The sequence below is a fragment of the Colletotrichum gloeosporioides genome, assembly GCF_011800055.1.
Source record: "Colletotrichum gloeosporioides strain Lc1 chromosome Unknown consensus_59, whole genome shotgun sequence".
In the NCBI taxonomy this organism is placed as follows: domain Eukaryota; kingdom Fungi; phylum Ascomycota; class Sordariomycetes; order Glomerellales; family Glomerellaceae; genus Colletotrichum; species Colletotrichum gloeosporioides.
In genome coordinates, this window is record NW_025544704.1 from 149605 (window position 1) to 166295 (window position 16691).

General features: G+C 51.5%; 6 protein-coding genes across 6 annotated transcripts; 2 read left to right on the forward strand and 4 right to left on the reverse strand.

Moving 5' to 3' along the window:
• Positions 1–1090: 1090 nt before the first annotated feature.
• GCG54_00000201 (Amino-acid permease 2) lies at positions 1091–2731 on the forward strand (the record flags this gene model as incomplete). The annotated part of the gene is made up of 2 exons (XM_045400342.1): positions 1091–2633; positions 2691–2731. 2 exons carry the CDS (start codon positions 1091–1093, stop codon positions 2729–2731), a joined length of 1584 nt encoding a protein of 527 aa, XP_045261993.1.
• Positions 2732–2781: 50 nt separating this feature from the next.
• Positions 2782–4628, reverse strand: GCG54_00000202 (uncharacterized protein; the record flags this gene model as incomplete). The annotated part of the gene is made up of 4 exons (XM_045400343.1): positions 2782–3461; positions 3510–3796; positions 3879–4316; positions 4390–4628. Coding segments are annotated over 4 exons (1644 nt in total), but the record flags the coding sequence as incomplete, so codon positions are not given.
• Positions 4629–5581: 953 nt separating this feature from the next.
• GCG54_00000203 (Carboxyvinyl-carboxyphosphonate phosphorylmutase) lies at positions 5582–6573 on the reverse strand (the record flags this gene model as incomplete). Its single annotated transcript, XM_045400344.1, has 2 exons — positions 5582–6346; positions 6412–6573. 2 exons carry the CDS (start codon positions 6571–6573, stop codon positions 5582–5584), a joined length of 927 nt encoding a protein of 308 aa, XP_045261995.1.
• A 560-nt stretch (positions 6574–7133) lies between these two features.
• On the forward strand, positions 7134–8864 carry GCG54_00000204 (putative transporter; the record flags this gene model as incomplete). The annotated part of the gene is made up of 5 exons (XM_045400345.1): positions 7134–7387; positions 7443–7710; positions 7767–8159; positions 8209–8264; positions 8324–8864. The coding sequence occupies 5 exons, from the start codon at positions 7134–7136 to the stop codon at positions 8862–8864; spliced, it is 1512 nt and encodes a 503-aa protein (XP_045261996.1).
• A 63-nt stretch (positions 8865–8927) lies between these two features.
• GCG54_00000205 (Alpha-1 3-mannosyltransferase MNN1) lies at positions 8928–10571 on the reverse strand (the record flags this gene model as incomplete). The annotated part of the gene is made up of 1 exon (XM_045400346.1): positions 8928–10571. One exon carries the CDS (start codon positions 10569–10571, stop codon positions 8928–8930), a length of 1644 nt encoding a protein of 547 aa, XP_045261997.1.
• Positions 10572–13041: 2470 nt separating this feature from the next.
• GCG54_00000206 (Vegetative incompatibility protein HET-E-1) lies at positions 13042–16179 on the reverse strand (the record flags this gene model as incomplete). The annotated part of the gene is made up of 2 exons (XM_045400347.1): positions 13042–15649; positions 15713–16179. 2 exons carry the CDS (start codon positions 16177–16179, stop codon positions 13042–13044), a joined length of 3075 nt encoding a protein of 1024 aa, XP_045261998.1.
• Between the last annotated feature and the right edge of the window lie 512 nt (positions 16180–16691).

The following is a 16691-nucleotide window of genomic DNA, read 5'->3' on the forward strand; positions in this document are numbered from 1 at the left end:
CCACAATCGATACCAGTCAGGCCGACGATCGACCATGCCAAGTACTTTCTTTTTGACTTCTTCGCTTTCGATGGTCTAGATATTCTCAAGCTTCAGTTACTCGATCTATCTTTGGTCTCGACGGTTGTACAGATAAAGACATTGAGCATCAAATCTCCCCATGTCTACATCACACGTGATGCCGAATATTTTCTCGCGTAAACCATCAAAGCTACTCGAAAGGCGTGAAGTTTGCACATAGCTAGTCGAATTCTAGCGACGAAGTCCAGGGCTGGTCAGGCATCATAATCGAGGCGCAAACGGAGCAACAGGTTTTATTTCTGCGTGTAAACCAGGCTCATGCAGACCTTCGGCTGCATTTGTAGGGTGTACCATATCATGCTTTGCCGAAGCTGTATGTCTTGGCCTTATCGCTGGGCCCCCAACTCAAGCAACTCGTTCCTTATCGCGAAATCTAACGGATATCAGACACCCCAGCCGCGAATACCCCAGATTCGGCGAATCAGACTCGCAGAAAGCAATAATGATCGCCATGTTAAATATCATAACTCCAATGGCGGCCTTGCCGTCAGGGGAAATACGGGGATACCACTACCTATTTCGGTCAAAATACACGACCACTCTGGTCGTCCGAAGAATTGTCCTCGGTCGGACCAGCCACCTTCCCTGCCTTTGCGCGTCTGTTCAAACAGCTCCGTCCCTTGCTACCCCGCCTTGGCACCCTTGGCATCCACTCGGATGCGAGATGTCTCGACTACATTGATGTGAGTGGTCGATGGGGTGTCGCACAAAAGCTTCTGTTATCGGCAGCTAGCTTGTTGTGGAAGAGCTGACTGGGATGTGGTAACATGGAGCTAGGTTATTTCTAGGGAACAGATAGGCCAGCGTTATCAGACAAGCCTTTGGCCCGCCCTCAAGGGCAGCTTGTCTTACAGGCATATTCCGAAGCATGGCACGGGATGTCACAAGCTGTGACCTCAATATCATTTCCCGAATGCTATTAATTGGCCGGCTCCCGTGGTAGTTCGGACGTGAGGCGGTGAAACTCTATCTTTGTCGTACATCTCCGCGAATTCGACGACAAGACAAGATGGCGAAGCCCGAATATGAGGACTTCCAGCCCGAGGTGGAAGCGAAGCCGACGAGTAATGGCAGGAGGTCGTCTCGGAGCGGTACAGTACACAGCGTCGCTGCGGGCGATGTCGAGACACTGGAGCAATTGGGCTACGAGCCATCCAATCTGCACCGAAACCGATCCACGCGCACGCTTCTCTTCCAGTCGTTCGCCATCTGCTCAATACCATACGGACTTGGCGGGCCGCTCATCAATGTCATCTACGGCGGTGGTCCGTTGGCCCTCTTCGTTGGCTGGATAGTTGTCGCCCTTCTGAGCCAATGTGTCGCCTTATCAGTAGCGGAACTGGCTTCTCGGTACCCAACCTCGGCTGGTCCGTATTATTGGTCATTTCAGGTCGCGTCAAGAGGCAAGGCAGCTCTCTCTTTCGTCACTGGCTGGACCTGGTTGATTGCCAACTGGACCATCACGCTCTCCGTCAACTTCGGCTTTGCATCACTCCTCGCCGGAACAATCACCATGATGGAGCCGACTTGGGTCGCAACGTCATGGCAGCTACTTCTCATCTTCTATGGCCTGACGATCTTCACGGCGGTGGTGGTCATCTTTTGCAACCGATGGCTCTCGACTGTTGATGCATTCTGTTCGGGATTCATCGGTGTGACCATCTTCGTCGTCTTGATTGCTCTCTCAGTCCAGGCAAAAGCAGGTCGTCACAATGCCGCCTATGCCCTCGGCCACTATGAAGAGACGTTCTCTGGCTGGGAGCATTTCACGTTCTTCATCGGTCTCTTGCCATCGGCATACGTCTTCTGCGCTGTTGGAATGATCTCCGCCATGGCCGAAGAGTGCAAAGACCCATCTGTCAGAGTACCTAAAGCCATCGGACTCACGGTTCCTATTCAAGGTGTGGCTGGCTTGTTCTTCATCCTGCCTATCTGCTTTACCTTGGCCCCACTGGACCAGATCATTGCTTCCCCTTACGGCCAGGCCTTGCCGGTTGTTTTCAGCGCCGCCATGGGCACCCCCGGTGGCGGTCTCGGGCTCATGATTCTTGTTTTGATTGTCACAATCGGTTGCAGTCTGAGTATCACAGTCGCCGCATCTCGTTGCACGTGGGCATTTGCTCGAGACAACGCTATCCCTGGTGCTTACCTGTGGTCCAAAGTCGACGCAAACTTGGGAGTTCCCGTCAACGCCGTCATCCTAGTCACCATCGTCGAAATGCTGCTTGGTATCATCAATATCGGAAGCACTTCAGCGTTCACAGCTTTCGTGTCCGTTGGTGTGATGGCCCTGGAAATTAGCTACCTCATCCCCATCCTCATCAGCTTGATGCATGGACGTAAAGAGGTCAATGGAGCTCGCTATACCTGTGGACCAAAGATCGGCATTCTCGTCAACTGCATTGCTATTGCTTGGATCTTCTTTCAAACGGTCTTGTTCAGTATGCCCACTGCGCTGCCAGTCACGGCAGTCTCTATGAACTACGCTAGCGTGGTCTTCGTTGGTTTCGCCGTGCTATCTGCCATATGGTACCGGGTTCATGCACGGAAAGGTTCGTCAATCCTGACATCTAAGCTTTGCGTACATATACTGACATCCCCCACACCAGTTTACAAGGGGCCGCCTGCAACAGATGGAATCGCTGCGTGAGACATCAGGGTTGTTGGGGAGACGACGTAAGAAACAGATTAGAACTCCTATTAGACCGAGAAATCCCAGTTATCAAACGAAAAGTCCAACCCAAACATGTTTTGCGCGTCTCCGATACTGGATAGCCCACCTAGATAGGGAGAATCGCCCACGGGTGTTCTGAAACTACTCGCACCCAACCCGCCACTTTCCACGCGCTGGCGTCGAGCAGAGCCCTCTGTCTCCGCCACAAAGTGTTTCCGCCAAGTTGCGAGACAATCATGTACGACACTAACGCTCAGCCGATTCCTAACCTGCTTCAATTGAATATCCTCGACTGTCGTGCCACCGATTTTGGTAGGATCGGGCAAGGCGCAGAAGAACCCGATGACATCGCCTAAGCGGGCTGGCAGATCGTTGTTGACCACGCTCATCTTCCTCAGAGCTGCGATTGATGCTTCAACAAGCTTCATTCCCTCGGTTGCATCAACCAGTGAGCGGAAGTGGCCGTTCGATGCAATCCTGAGGACAATCATGGATGCACACACGAAGATCTGATAACAGAAAAAAGGGCAATAGTCGAAGAATTTGACTTGGCGCTCATCTAGCATCCGACTTGAGTCGATCAAAGAAGACGCTGTGACATAGAGGGCACAGATGCGCTCTTCATAGCCCTCAGATGAAGCATGGTCGAAAAGATAGAATGCGTGCAGATGAAGCCGCGCCGCCGTGGAATGCCACGTCTTTACTTCTATTCGATATATCAGCTGGGGTCCCTGAACTCGCAAATGAAACTGACCAGTCGCACTTGAGATGTTAAAGTTCTTGCCCTCAATTTCAGTGATCTCTTTGTTGAAAAGCCGATATAGAATGATTCGTTCTCGAGTAGCCGGCTGATGCCTGGCATCTCGTGATTGGTCCATCAGAGCCATGGTGACTCGACTTCGAAATGTCTCAATCATGAGGTTGTATTTGAACTTGGCATTGTCAACAGCGCTTTCTGTATCGTTGCGTATTCCATCGCCATGCGATATTCCTGAGCCGTACTGCTGCAAGGGGGTTTGCAAGCCGCACCCGATACTCGCACTGGCGAGCGAAACTTCAGCATGTCTATGCAGATCAAATGGACAATCTTAGCCGACTATTGCTTGGCCGGCACAGCACTTACCTTTGACAGACAATCATAGACGCTTCCCAAGTCCTTCTCCATTCAGCCAGCTCCGTATCAGTCAGTTCCAAGGGCGCTTTCGAGAAGTCCTGCGCGTCAACAGGACGGTTGAGTCCCATCTGTACGCCCATCTGAATCATCAAGCCCGTCATCATGAATGTTGGATCTGCTGTGCTACTGCTCGTTGGGAATGGCCAAGTGCACAGCAAAGCAATAGCCTGAACGACATGCACAGAATATGTTACAGTTCGCACAGTTCTCCAGAGCAAATCGGTGACGTTGCGAGCCAATTTCGACAGCAGTGTTGGCTGTGACTTGAGTCGTCTAGCAGCGATAGATATGATTACCCAGAAAAGGAGCCCGGAAAGTTCGTAGTATTCATGGGGCGTTCTTGAAGTATCTATCAATGGTAGAAAGGGGTGATAGTACGTCTTGAAACTGTTTCCGTTATAGAATGAGTGTGATGTCATTGTGGAAAAGGGTCACGACTGCATGAAGCTTCACTACTCACATCTGAAATAGGTCCTCAATCTCTTCCACGGAGAGCACAGCATTGCCTAATGCTCGTGGACGAGGCATATTAAAAGACCCTCGAGGTAATCGTCGTGGTGTCTGTTGGTCAATCTCAGGTCTGGTAGTTAGCCCTGGGGCCCGTGACTGCTCTGTGGTGCTTGTGTCTCCTCCAGGGGACTCAAGCGCATCGATGCGTCCTGAAAGTGGTGCGACTGGCAACACGGAGTTATCACGGTAAGCTATGATGGTGTTGTTAGGACTGAAATCAGGAAGCCGGCCGTTTACTTCTGTTGTCATCGTCCACTCTGCTACAGCTTCCTCGCCAGAGGACGCATGAGAGATAGCTAAAGACCGTGTCTGCGCATCGTTGAGTTGCCTTTTCAGTTCATGAATTTCATCTTCAAAATCAGCGGACCGCCTGATCCCCGTAGCAATATCAGCATCATGTTCCGCTTCGATGGTCGGGGGTGTTACAAGGGTTATCCTACCGTCTCTTTCTGGTTCTTCTGAACCCCTCTTCAATCTTGCATTCAAGATCTAGCCGCTGACAGCGACGGCATCTACTTTGCATCTGATCGCGTGATTCGTGAGACACATATTCACAACGAAGCTAGGCATGTATTCAAGTTAGCCCAGCCAACAAGCCGCCCATAAGATCCAATAAACACTGACTTTCTGCTGCTTGCATTGATTACAAGCCTTCCTTCGTGATGCGATATCGCCACGTGTCTTCTCTGACGCATTTACGGAAGTAGCACCAGACTGAGATCGTGTCGTCCTGGAAGATGAACAATCATCCCCTTGGGATGTGGTGGTCCTTGCGCTATCCATTCAATGTTCCGAGATGAGAATCTTGGATAATGTTCTCAAGGCCGATGCGGAAGCTGGCCGATATGGCGATGAGGGCGACAGATTGAGGAGAAAAGGAAGGGGAGCCAGGTTGGTGCCGATCGGAACTCCGATCGGAGCTGGGTGCAGATGTCTAGCGTAAAATGACCAACATGGCGCGGGGTACCTTTGTGGGCAAACCCGTCATCGACGTCATCTCGGAAACAGACTGTCTTTATTTTGGTTCGAATGATGATAGAAGTTTCTATTCTACATAGTATTCTTCCTCGAGCCGGTAGAGATGAATGGTCTGTGGATGAAGCAGGCATGCGCTGGCGCCTCGCGTCGAAGGACCGACCAGACTACACCTTATTGTAAAAACTTCCACCCGCTGCCGTATCGACAGCCATAGCTTCCTCCAATCCGACGATGGTAAATAGTTTCTTCGGGGTGAACTCCTTCTCCAGCCCTGTCTTTCCGGTTTTCTTGATTTTCACAAAGACATCTTTGATCGCCTGGTATGCCGGAGCGATGGACGCGAATGGGTAGATGATGACTTTGAAGCCGAGCTCCTGGGCTTCAGCCGGGGTCCATGACGGTGTGGCACCGTGTTCCACCATATTGAGTAGCATAGGCGTAGGCGCCATCTGCTTACAGACCTGTCTTGCCTCCTCAGCTGTTGTAACTCCCTCCAGAAATCCAACATCGGCGCCCGCTGAAGCGGCAACCTTCAGCCTATGTACAGCCTCATCGAAGCCATGGGTTTGGAGTGCGTCGGTCCTTGCAATGATGACGATGTCTGAGCCTAGGCGCTTCTTCTCGTATGCAGCAGCTGCGATACGTTGTCGGAACGTTTCAATGTCAACTACCGCCTTGCCGCCTAGATGCCCACAGCGCTTGGTTTGGACTTGGTCTTCGATGTGAAGGCCAGCGATGCCTGAGCGATGGTATTGTGCGATGGTACGCGCGACCATATTTGGGCCGCCGTACCCTGTGTCGGCATCCGCTATCAGGGGCACTGACGGGTTGAGGTTCGCAATCATTTCTGCGTGTTCGCGCATGTCGTTGAGAGATGCGAAGCCGAGGTCAGGCTGCCCGAGTTTAGAGGCGCATGTCCCAGCTCCCGTCTGGATACAGTTCGTCAGCAATCTGGGTTCAAATAAGGGCTGGTCTGAATAGAATGCTTAAGTACCATGTAGATGCAGTCGAAGCCAACTTCGTGGGCGATGCGGGCGCTGTAGCCCTCATACACGCCCGGAGCAACGAGAATTTCATCACGCTCTAGAAGTTGTCTCAACCTGGCACCGGCAGATGCACCAGATGTGGCTTTTTGATCAACGGGAGCGGAGCCCATGGTGATTAGGATAGGCAGGTTTTCCGGATTGGTAATGAAGAAAATGAAGCTCAATGCGGTAGGCAGGCTCTGGCAGTCTGGATGAGCGGAATGAAAGTTGATGACAGTCAAATGACCCTGTTCCTTTGTAGAGCATATTTAAACTGCACCTTGAGCCACTGAGCCTTCCAGTACTTGTTGTATTCTGAGAGTTACGTAGACTAAGTCCGGACCGGTCTCATTCATCGCCGATCGGACTTGCAGCGTACATGTCGTCTCCGATCGGCCTCCCCGCATCGGAACTGAGCGCCGATAGGAGGACACATTCTAAGTCATCGTTTTCTCGGAAGTCTCCAGATTCTCCCCATGGGGAAGAGTTTGCATATCTGGGGTACTTGCAGATACTTGGCCGCATGATACGCGGTGCCGGGAGTCATCTTCCAGCTGACCGTGTTCGTAAGAGTGTAGTTAGCTGGTGCATAAAAGGTCATCAATGCGGACTCTAATTTCTTCAAGCTATTCCGTGTTCTTTCGGGTTGAAAAATGCCATTTGTTTTGACGCTTTGATCACAGCTTCGACAATGACTACAACAGTAAAAAATAACATCACGGAACCATCTACTGCTCATATCGAGGGAGGCAAGTCTTTCGAACTCAAGGCATCTTCAACGCACCAAGACCAGAAGAGCAAGCACCGACATAGTTCCCTCGGTCATCATGAGAGCCATGAATGGAAAGCAGCCGAACGCCGTGTCGTGCGCAAACTGGACATGACCTTATTACCCGTAGTCTGGGTTCTTTACATGTTCAACTACCTCGACAGAAACAACATCGCGTGAGTCATATCCACGCATCCATTTGATTGCTACAAATGGCTCTAATGAAAGCAGCCAAGCCCGTCTTGACAACTTCGAAGAAGATCTTGGCTTGCATGGTACCCAATTCAACGTCGCCGTATCCATCCTCAACGTTGGGTACATGCTTGCCCAACTTCCTTCCAATATGATCCTCACGCGCGTTCGTCCGAGCCTATACCTACCATCTTGCGTAATTGTTTGGTCTGCTATATCGGCAGCTACGGCCGGTGTCCGAAACTATTCCGGCTTGATTGCTGTGCGGTTCTTCCTCGGCATCGTGGAGGCCCCTTTCTTCCCGGGGGTATGTAAAGCTTCGACTGAATCAAAGTTACTTCTGCTAACATGATCATCGCAAAGGCATTCTTCATGCTATCGGCGTGGTACACTAGCAAAGAACTTGCTCTCAGAACTGCAGTGCTTTACTCAGGTCTAGTTCTAGCTACGGCGTTCTCCGGACTTATTGCCGCAGGCATCTTTTCTGGTCTATCTGACGAGGCGGGTCTGCATGGATGGCAGTGGCTGTTCATCATTGAGGGCGCCGAAAGTGCACTTGCCGCTATATGTGCTTTCGCTCTTTTACCCGATTTCCCAGATTCACAGACGGGGAGTGGGAAATGGCTTTTCAGTGCTGATGAACTCGAGCTTGCACAGCAACGTATCGCTCTAGATCGGGTTTCCGTGCCTGAAGCTGACCGTTCCATATGGCATGGGTTGCTTCTTGCTGTGAAAGACATCCGCACGTGGATATTTGTAAGTGTCGTTGAGGGTCTCCGACATGTTCTTTGCTGAATACATCCAGGTAATAATCCTGTGCGCAAACCATACCGCGTACGGCTTCAACAACTTCTTCCCAACGTGAGTACTCCCTACCATCGAGTTCTAAGAGACCGATGGCTGATACTAGTCAACTACAGTATCGTGAGCTCTATGCACCTCGGCACTCGCACCATCACGTTGATTCTGACGGCCCCTCCATACTTGTTTGGGGCCGCCATCTCCTTCATCGTAGCTCGCTCAAGCGACCACTTCAATGAGCGCGGCTACCACATCAGCGTACCGATGGCTGTGGCCATCGTGGGGTTCATTATCTCGACGGCAACCCTCAATGTCCCTGCCAGATATTTCGCCTCGTTTCTTTACTGCTCGGGTGCCTTTGCTGCGAATGCTGCAGTTTACTCCTGGGCCGCATCTTCTCTGAATCAAACACCCGAAAAGAGAGCATGCGCCACTGCCATCATCAATCTTCTTTCCCAGCTAGGGAACATATGGAGCCCTTATTTCTTCCCATCGTCGGATGGACCCCGGTATATCATGGCAATGCTTCTCATGATGGCATTTTCGGCGTTGAGTGTTGTCTCGTCGTTGCTGATGAAGTACCTATTGAAGAAGGCGAACAGGAAGATACTAGCTGAAGCGGGGCGGACAGGGCAGCAACCCAAACTTTATACCGAGTAGATAGGACCGTTGAACACCGTTATGCGCCAATTCGTGAACAGAAAGAAAGGGAATCTCTATTTTCTATGCATTTACCAACTCAAGTGAAACATCCACATCTTGGGCAGCCTCTATGCTCTTGCCCAGGACGTTCTTCTCATGATCCAACAGCTCTCTCACGTTTGTGCCGACCATGCAGCTCATATCCTTCTTCTTCGCACCCTTGACCCATTGCTGGTCAATCATCCAGTGCGTCGGAAGCTCGAACTCCGTCGCGTTGCCCATCTTGTTCTTCAGCAAACCACCGTTGTACCAGAGCAGATTATCCACCTCATCCACGTGTGCAATCACGAAGCTGCACACCTGCGTCATGTCCGTCTGCACTCCGCGGATGGGAAATCTCCAGCCAACCATGCCGCCGTAATGCCTTGAGAAGGAGTACTTCGATCCCGTCACTTCCAGACCGATCCAGTATGTTTCCTTGTCGCCGTAGGTAATCCGATACGTCCATGAGTTGCGCACCGCATAGGTATTCTGCCAGCCGATATGGAGCAGACCCATGAGAACGTCAAGTCGTCCCTTATTGAGCACAACAATGCCAGAATCTCCCTCCTCGGCGTATCTCTCCGTCCATACACGCGATTTCGACAGTTCTTCGCTCGGGCGCTTGATCATCTCGTGGTACCAATCGTGTCGTTCGGGGAACTGGCCCTTCCAAAGGAGTCGGTCGTGAAAGAGCAGCGCGCCTTTCTCGCGATAGCTTCGCTGCTGCAACAGCTGTTCGGGGGCCTGCATGAAGACCACATCGGCGTCCAGGAGAATCACCTCCTCGAAGCGACTGCCGAGCGCGGCAAATGGCTTGATCGCCCATCCTCCCTCCGCCAATCTCAGAGTGGTGTCATTGAACACGGTCGTAATGTCTAGGAACTCGATGTGGCCATCATCGCCCGTGGCAGCGGCCTGCACAAGTGTATCACGGTCCTCCTCGCTCAAGTCTTCGTCGCCAGCGTACACAATCTGGATCGGTAGCGTGGTTCGGTGCACGCGCGTCAGCGACGCCACCAGATGGCACGCGAATCGAAGCGTCCCAGATCCGGTGGGGATGACAATTCCCGCATTTTTCGGCTTATAGATGCCGTCGTCCGGCTGCCTCCTGGAGATAGCGTCGGCCGCCTTTGCCGGCGCGCCGGCGACTGCATCGACGCTCTCCTCGACGACTGGGACGACTGGGAGCTGCTGCTGCTGGGGCTGACGAACAGGGGGTTCCGCACTCCCAAAGCTTCGCCGAAGATCCGCGAGGGGTGACCGGCTGTGAGGGTCTCTTGGCGGAGATTGCAGGAAAGGGTACAGGGATGCCGCGACTCGTTCGATTTGCTCGGCTAAGAAGTCTCTCTCAGCCCCCACAAGCCGCTGTCCCTTAGGCGTCCTCTCCTCCAATGCCTCAATCCATGAGCGCAAGATCTTTGTCCTCTCGCCGAGTTCGCCAAAGATCTTCTTGTATGGGGGTCCGAGAGGGTAGTCGACAAAGTATTGCGCCGTCTTGTTGATCGCATCGAGGTTGAGCCCTGATGTTGTCGACGTTCGGAAGCTGAACTCTGCTGAGCTGAATGGTGTAATATGACCGTTAAATCGCAGCAAGTAGACAACGGTAAGCGTGATGAATGCCGCCGCCGCGAGGACGGGTGTCGACTGAGCGCCGTATCGCGATGAGAAAAGTAGTCGAACCATCCTCCACCATATGTTTGGAACAAGTCGTCGAAGTCGTTTCCCTCGCGGCAAGCTGCGCGCAAGACACCAGACAGGAAACCAGTCTACGCGGCCGTTGGAAAGCTGGGCACGCCGTCTTTAAAGAGGCCAAGACCTGCAATGATAGCTTCCATTTTTGGAGATTGAGGGTTTTTTTAGTGAAAGCTTAACCATGCCGGGTTTCCTTCCGCTGCGGCAAGAATTAATCTATCTGACTGGCAGCTCCTCCGTGGTGCGGCTCGCAAGTCCCGAAGCGCTCTGCAGACCTGCCAAACACCATAACAGGCCATCCTGTTTGACGTTAGATAGGCCGCGCCAGCAGGCTCAGCCGTGGCGTCGTCTCATTGCGAAGCTCTTGCGTCTAGGATCCCCTTTCGACTCCGAGCTGCCGGGACAAACACGCGTCTTGGATATAGCGTGGCCCCACGTCCACTAAGATCCAGGCCAATGCCTCCCCCGCATTCCGAAAATCGTGCCCCTTTTTTCGTAAATGGCAAGATCTCTTCTTCTCTTTTAAGGATGAATGAAGCTATTTTGAATCGTGGCAAGATGGGTTGTTTAGTGAGAGCTGAGGTTCCCTTGGTGTTGAGGATTTGCACTTGACACATTATGATCATCAATCAACGTTGTCATGGTTGCACCAGATTAATGACCGCCTCTAACGCTTGGCGGGCCTCTGACGCTTCGCCCAAAGTACTTCAATCAATCGCGAAATCTCACGTACATAAGAAAGCGCCCAAATTCGGGACGAAGATTCAGCGAGATGCCAGCCGATGTTTAGTGGAGACACGGGGAGCACCAAGGGTCTGCCATCTGGTGACAACACCCCGGGCAGACCCCTTTCTCATCGGCGGCGCTGTTTTTGGACTCGTCCAGCCAATGGAGTTGCGGGGGTTGGTTCTTAGGGCTTCGCGAATGCTTGACTGCAACACTGGAGTCTGGAATCTGGAGTCCCCGATGGAAAGTGCCAAGTCTCACGTCTGACAGTGATCACTTTCTGTAAGATCGACAGTTGGATTGTCATTTGCGAACACGGGATGGATCATTTCGCTCGCTGTCACTGGGTGCGTCGCCAAGCTCCTTTTGTCGTAGCTGGTCTGCAGTCGAACAAGCTTGAAGCTTTTAGGGGTTCGCCGGTCGGCTTTGCTTCTAAAAAGGGGTTAAGTTAGTGCTGGGTGCCTGGATGTTTGAAACGGCTGACCGCTGTCAGTGTCAATGACTCAAACCATTAGGGCGCAGGACCACTAACGGATGGGCGCATTGTCAGGCATCGTTGCTGGAAGTCAGGGTGATTATTTCATTGCTGTTGTTGGTGGCCTTTCCATGGAGGATCGGCGGAATTAAGTCCTTGGAATTAGGTGGATATCAAACGGTGGCAACAGCATATCGCAAACCGCGGGTTCCGATATGCTCTTTTCAGGTAGCCCGAAAGCCTTCTTGAATCGAAGGAAAACTCTGTATTGAGACCACAGTGGTCTTTGAAGAACGTGTGTTCGCGCCTGAGTTGCTTGAGTTGTGGCACACTGGCTCAACCCAGACATCATACTCAACGAGTTCACCTACTATATTCATATGAGACAGCTATGGGTATCTCGCCAGTCGACGTAACGCACACTATGTGAGTACGTCTTGACTCTCTGTGGCAATAGGAAACCCACTCATGGATTGGCCAGCTCAAATTTCTCTCGTGAACTAGTTATCTTTCAAACTCCATAATAATCCCAGAATCAACGTCCAGGCCGCACTTCAATGTCAATTTTAAGCTAGCCATAACGAACGGCCTTTTGGTCTTGGTTGGCTCTAGCTTCAGGAGGCTGACTGGGGCCTTTCAATATGTTCTTGGGTGTTCATTCGGCTCCTAAGTCGTTTCAAACGATGCCCGCGGCCTTTTGTTCTCCCCGTCGACCATCAATGTATCGGACCCTCTGTTGCAATTGTAACGATCTGAAGGATATGCTACGCTATGCTGCCCTTGAAGACTTTGAGATAGAGGGTATTTCTGACTTCTTTGCTCACTTTTCTTAGCGTTTTTCTTGTACCTGGCGACCTTGTGTTTCCACCTAGGGTCACCATGTTTTCCGTTGTCATCAGTGCTGCTTTGGCTCTGTTCAGAGGCGTTCGGCGACCGAGATCGCCCTCGCTTTCTGGGTGTGATGGCGTCCTCCAACATCGTAATAATCTCATTCATTGCCTGAGCTTTGTCATCTCTTATATCTTCGGCAAAGTCCTTTGCGTACTTCAAAAAGCCGTCTTTTTGGTCGTTGGTGAATTTCCTACATCCTTCCCTGAGCAAAAGCCGAACCACTTCGCTGAAGGCCTTCGCTATCGCTATGTTCATAGCTCTGTCGAGGCGTATGTCTTGTCGTTCTTCCGGGAGGCGTTTCCCTAGAAGAACACGGGTGGTGGCAAGATCTTCATTATACAGGTGCGTGAAGTGGCTTGATTAATCTAGCTACGAGCGCCGGGCGCGCCTGGCTACAAAGTGGTGTGGCCGATCCCTTACGTAAAGACGGGATTCGGGCCGGGGTTCGGGCCTCGGGCCCGGGCCCGGCCGACTACCGTCTCGCAACAGGCAATGCTCCAGGACAGTTCGACCGCCCACTTCTCTGGCTCCAAGGTCCGCACCTTTATTCATGAGCAACTGAACCATGTGGTCGTGTCCATTGACAGCTGCCCATATGAGAGGGGTCCTTCCATCGCTCGTGGTTGACTCAATGTGAGCTTTCCTGTCCAGCAAAAGCTGCGCCGTCTGTTCAAAGCCTTCATAAGCAGCTGCTGCTAATGGAGACAAGCCCCATTGATCCTTGGCGTCCACATTGGCGTCGTGATCCAAAAGGAGCCTGACCACGTGGTGGTGGTTCTTTCTGGCTGCTAAGTGCAATGGCGTGATGCCGTCATCATCTCTTGCGTTCGCATTCGCGCCATGATCAAGTAGCAGACGACTAATTCGCACATGACCCTCATAAGCTGCTACGGCCAGGGGAGTGCTGCCATTGCGGCCAGTAGCCTCAATGTTGGCTTTGCGATCGATCAATAATTGCAATACACCGTCATGACCTTTGCTAGCTGCCATAGTCAATGGGGTTTCTCCATTTCCATCTTCGGCTTCGAGATCGGCGTTTGCGTCCAGCAATAAGCGCATGATCTCAACCCGACCGTAGCGAGCAGCTAGAGTAAGGGCATGTTGGTCTGAGTCCATGTTGCTAATGCTGGCCTTTTCATTCAGTAGCAATCCGACTACCTCAACATGCTCGCTTACCACAGCCAAGGCAAGAGGGCTTCGACCATCAGAACCTTCTAGGTCGATATCTAGGCCAATGTCTTCCCTGCGCTGTAGCAGCAACAGACACACTGATATTAAACCCTCCGATGCTGCTCTCCCGAGAGGAGTCAGTCCGTCACCATCTTGAGAGTTGACGTTGAATCCTCTTTCAAGCAACCAGATGAGGGCTTCGATGTTGCTTGACTTGATGGCGGTCGACAACGCTGCGGCACTCGTGCTGGATTTGGTGGCGTCATCCAGTTGCCCAGAAAGATATTCCATCGCTCCTAGATGGCCTATGGCAATAGCCCGCATGAACAGCCTGATCCTCTCATCGAAAATTGACTCTATATCTGCATCTTGAGCTGGCAAAGTGCGGGAAAGGCTTTGGGCGACTGAATTGTGCCATTGCATCAACCTCTGTACTCCCACACCCATTGGTAAGCGTTCGCTGAGTGAGGATATTGACTGGAGTATCCCATTTTCTTTCTCTTGAAGTCTTTCGTCTTGGTTGGTGAGGGATTTAAGGAATCTTTCTGATTCAGCCATTTCCAATGGCAAGCGCTCTAGCTCTTTCTTCATTGATGAAAGTCGAATTTCCTTGTACTTAACGCCCGCCTGTTTTTCCAGAACTGAATGTGCTGCTCTGTTGACTTTTGGCCCTAATTGAATACCCTCCTCAAATAGAAATTGAAGCCGACGATCACACGCGACCAATTCAATCTCGCTGGTAATGTCCAGATAGTCGATTTGTCGTCTCTCCAACTCAGCAAACGATATTTCGTAGACGACATAGCCGCCTTGACGTTTGGTTGTTTGCTTAACTGTCAAATTGCACCAGCCATTGCTAGCTCTTTCTCTTCCAGTAAACCGCGAGAGGGAAGGAAGAGCGGGGATTTCACGCGCAAGAGTGTCCAGTTCCATGGACCTGGAGGCCACCATGAGATGGCATGTTAGCTGCGGCTGCGACGAGCTGATTTCCAATTCCAACATGACGACAAAGTCTGGACTTTGCTCCTCATGGTGCCGGAGTCTGATCCATGAAAGTTGTTTAGTGTCGCGTAGGAAGTCAACGCCAGTGATGCCAGATTTCTTACTCGTGTCCCATCGGTCTTTCGGGTAAACATCGAACACGGTCAATCTGCTGGAGGCCGGTACTTCAATGATGTATCCGTACCTATGATCAAACCTTTTGATGTCTTCGGGGAGTGAGAGGTCCCGAATTCGCAAGTCGGACGGCTCGTGTGAAGAATCTGTGTCAAATAGCTGTATGGCTTTGCTTCCCTTCGGCCTCATGAACTCGTCCGTTTCCAATCCAGGCTCAACTTGACAGAGAGGAATTCCTATGCAACCTTTTTCTTGGGGCCTTGAATAGCATTTGAGCAAGCCAAAGGTGCTTCCCGCCTTGGTTGTGTGGAGTGGAAGTTGTAAGTAATAGTAGCCCCCGTTCACGTCTAGGCGTTGTCCGCTGGGACCGCTCTCCCAAGGTACCACGGTTCCACAATTAACAAAGTTCCGAGGGCTAGCGGCCAGAAGGTGTCCGTATCGGATTGACGGCCGTTGAGAAGAATGACCGTCTTGCTGCAAATCAAGCCCCCAGGCTAGAATTGAGGCGTCTGGTGTTCTTTGGAGGATGGCTTCCTGTAGCCGGCTGAATGCAGCCGAAGCCCCTTCTCCATACATGATCGGAAGACTGACGTTGAAAATACCGAAAAGACAGTAAGCCATGTCTTCTCCTCTCGTTGTCACTCTACGGGCAGCCCAAGACATGCGCTGGGCAACGCTTGCATCCCGAAAACTGTCCAGAAATGGTGCGGGAATGCCAGTGGCCTCCTCGATTATGCTAGTCATAGAGACTTTCTCTCCTAGCTTGGTCCAGTTTTGACTGTAGAAGACTAGGTCTTGGGGGGCCAAGAGCTCCTGCAAAGTCCATCCTCTGGTATGCCATCGGCTTCGTCGGAAGTCGTTGTCAAACGTCGAAGTTGCCTGGTCGGGCACATCGGCAAGATAAGCATAGCAACGGCCAGCATTATGATACCAAGAAAACATTGAAGTGATTGCCTCTGAGTAGTCTGTGTGGTGGGATTTGTCGATGCAGCAGGTATCAATCCAAACGTAGTCGAAGCCATCAGCTTTCGCCTGCTGGCAACATCCATCGAATTTTATCCTGCCAGGTCCGGTCTTGGATAGCTGGTGGTCCTTCTGAATATCGCTGAAATGTATCTCATCTTTCTCTTCTCCCCATGTGTGAGAAAGAATAGCGTAGCGCGGAAAGTCATTCTGAAACTTTTCCAGCTTGCCGTTGTGAATGTTGACAAGCCAGATCATGGTCGATATCTTGTGCTGTCTGTCGTGCGAAAGATTCAGCACTGGTTGATGTAGACTAAAGCTCTGTACAAGACGAGATGCAAAAGTGAAGGCAAGTTCACAGGTCAACCTCCCCGTCTTTTCCCTTGGGCTGGTATGGGATGGCTCAGAGTGCAATGTAAAGGGGAAGTCCAGTGAGGCTGTGAAGGATCTTTTAAATGACATTAGATTCTGGGCCAGGCATGTACACAATGAGGCGACATTTTGCACCAGTAGTAGTCGCGCAGATCCAATCAGATCACCTTGTGAGTGTTAGCGGGTGTGTTGTCATCGCTGACATGCATTATTGCGTCGGAGACGAGCCAATAGACCAGTAAGGAGCTGAAACTTGGCATTTGTGGCTGCAGTAAGGACTCAAAATGTAAGAATGAATGATTGGATCGCGTCAGGCTCTCAGGACAACCGAACCCGACAGCTTCAATCTGCGATTACGCCTTCGTCGTGCCTACCTACATTTGCAGTCACACAAGCCT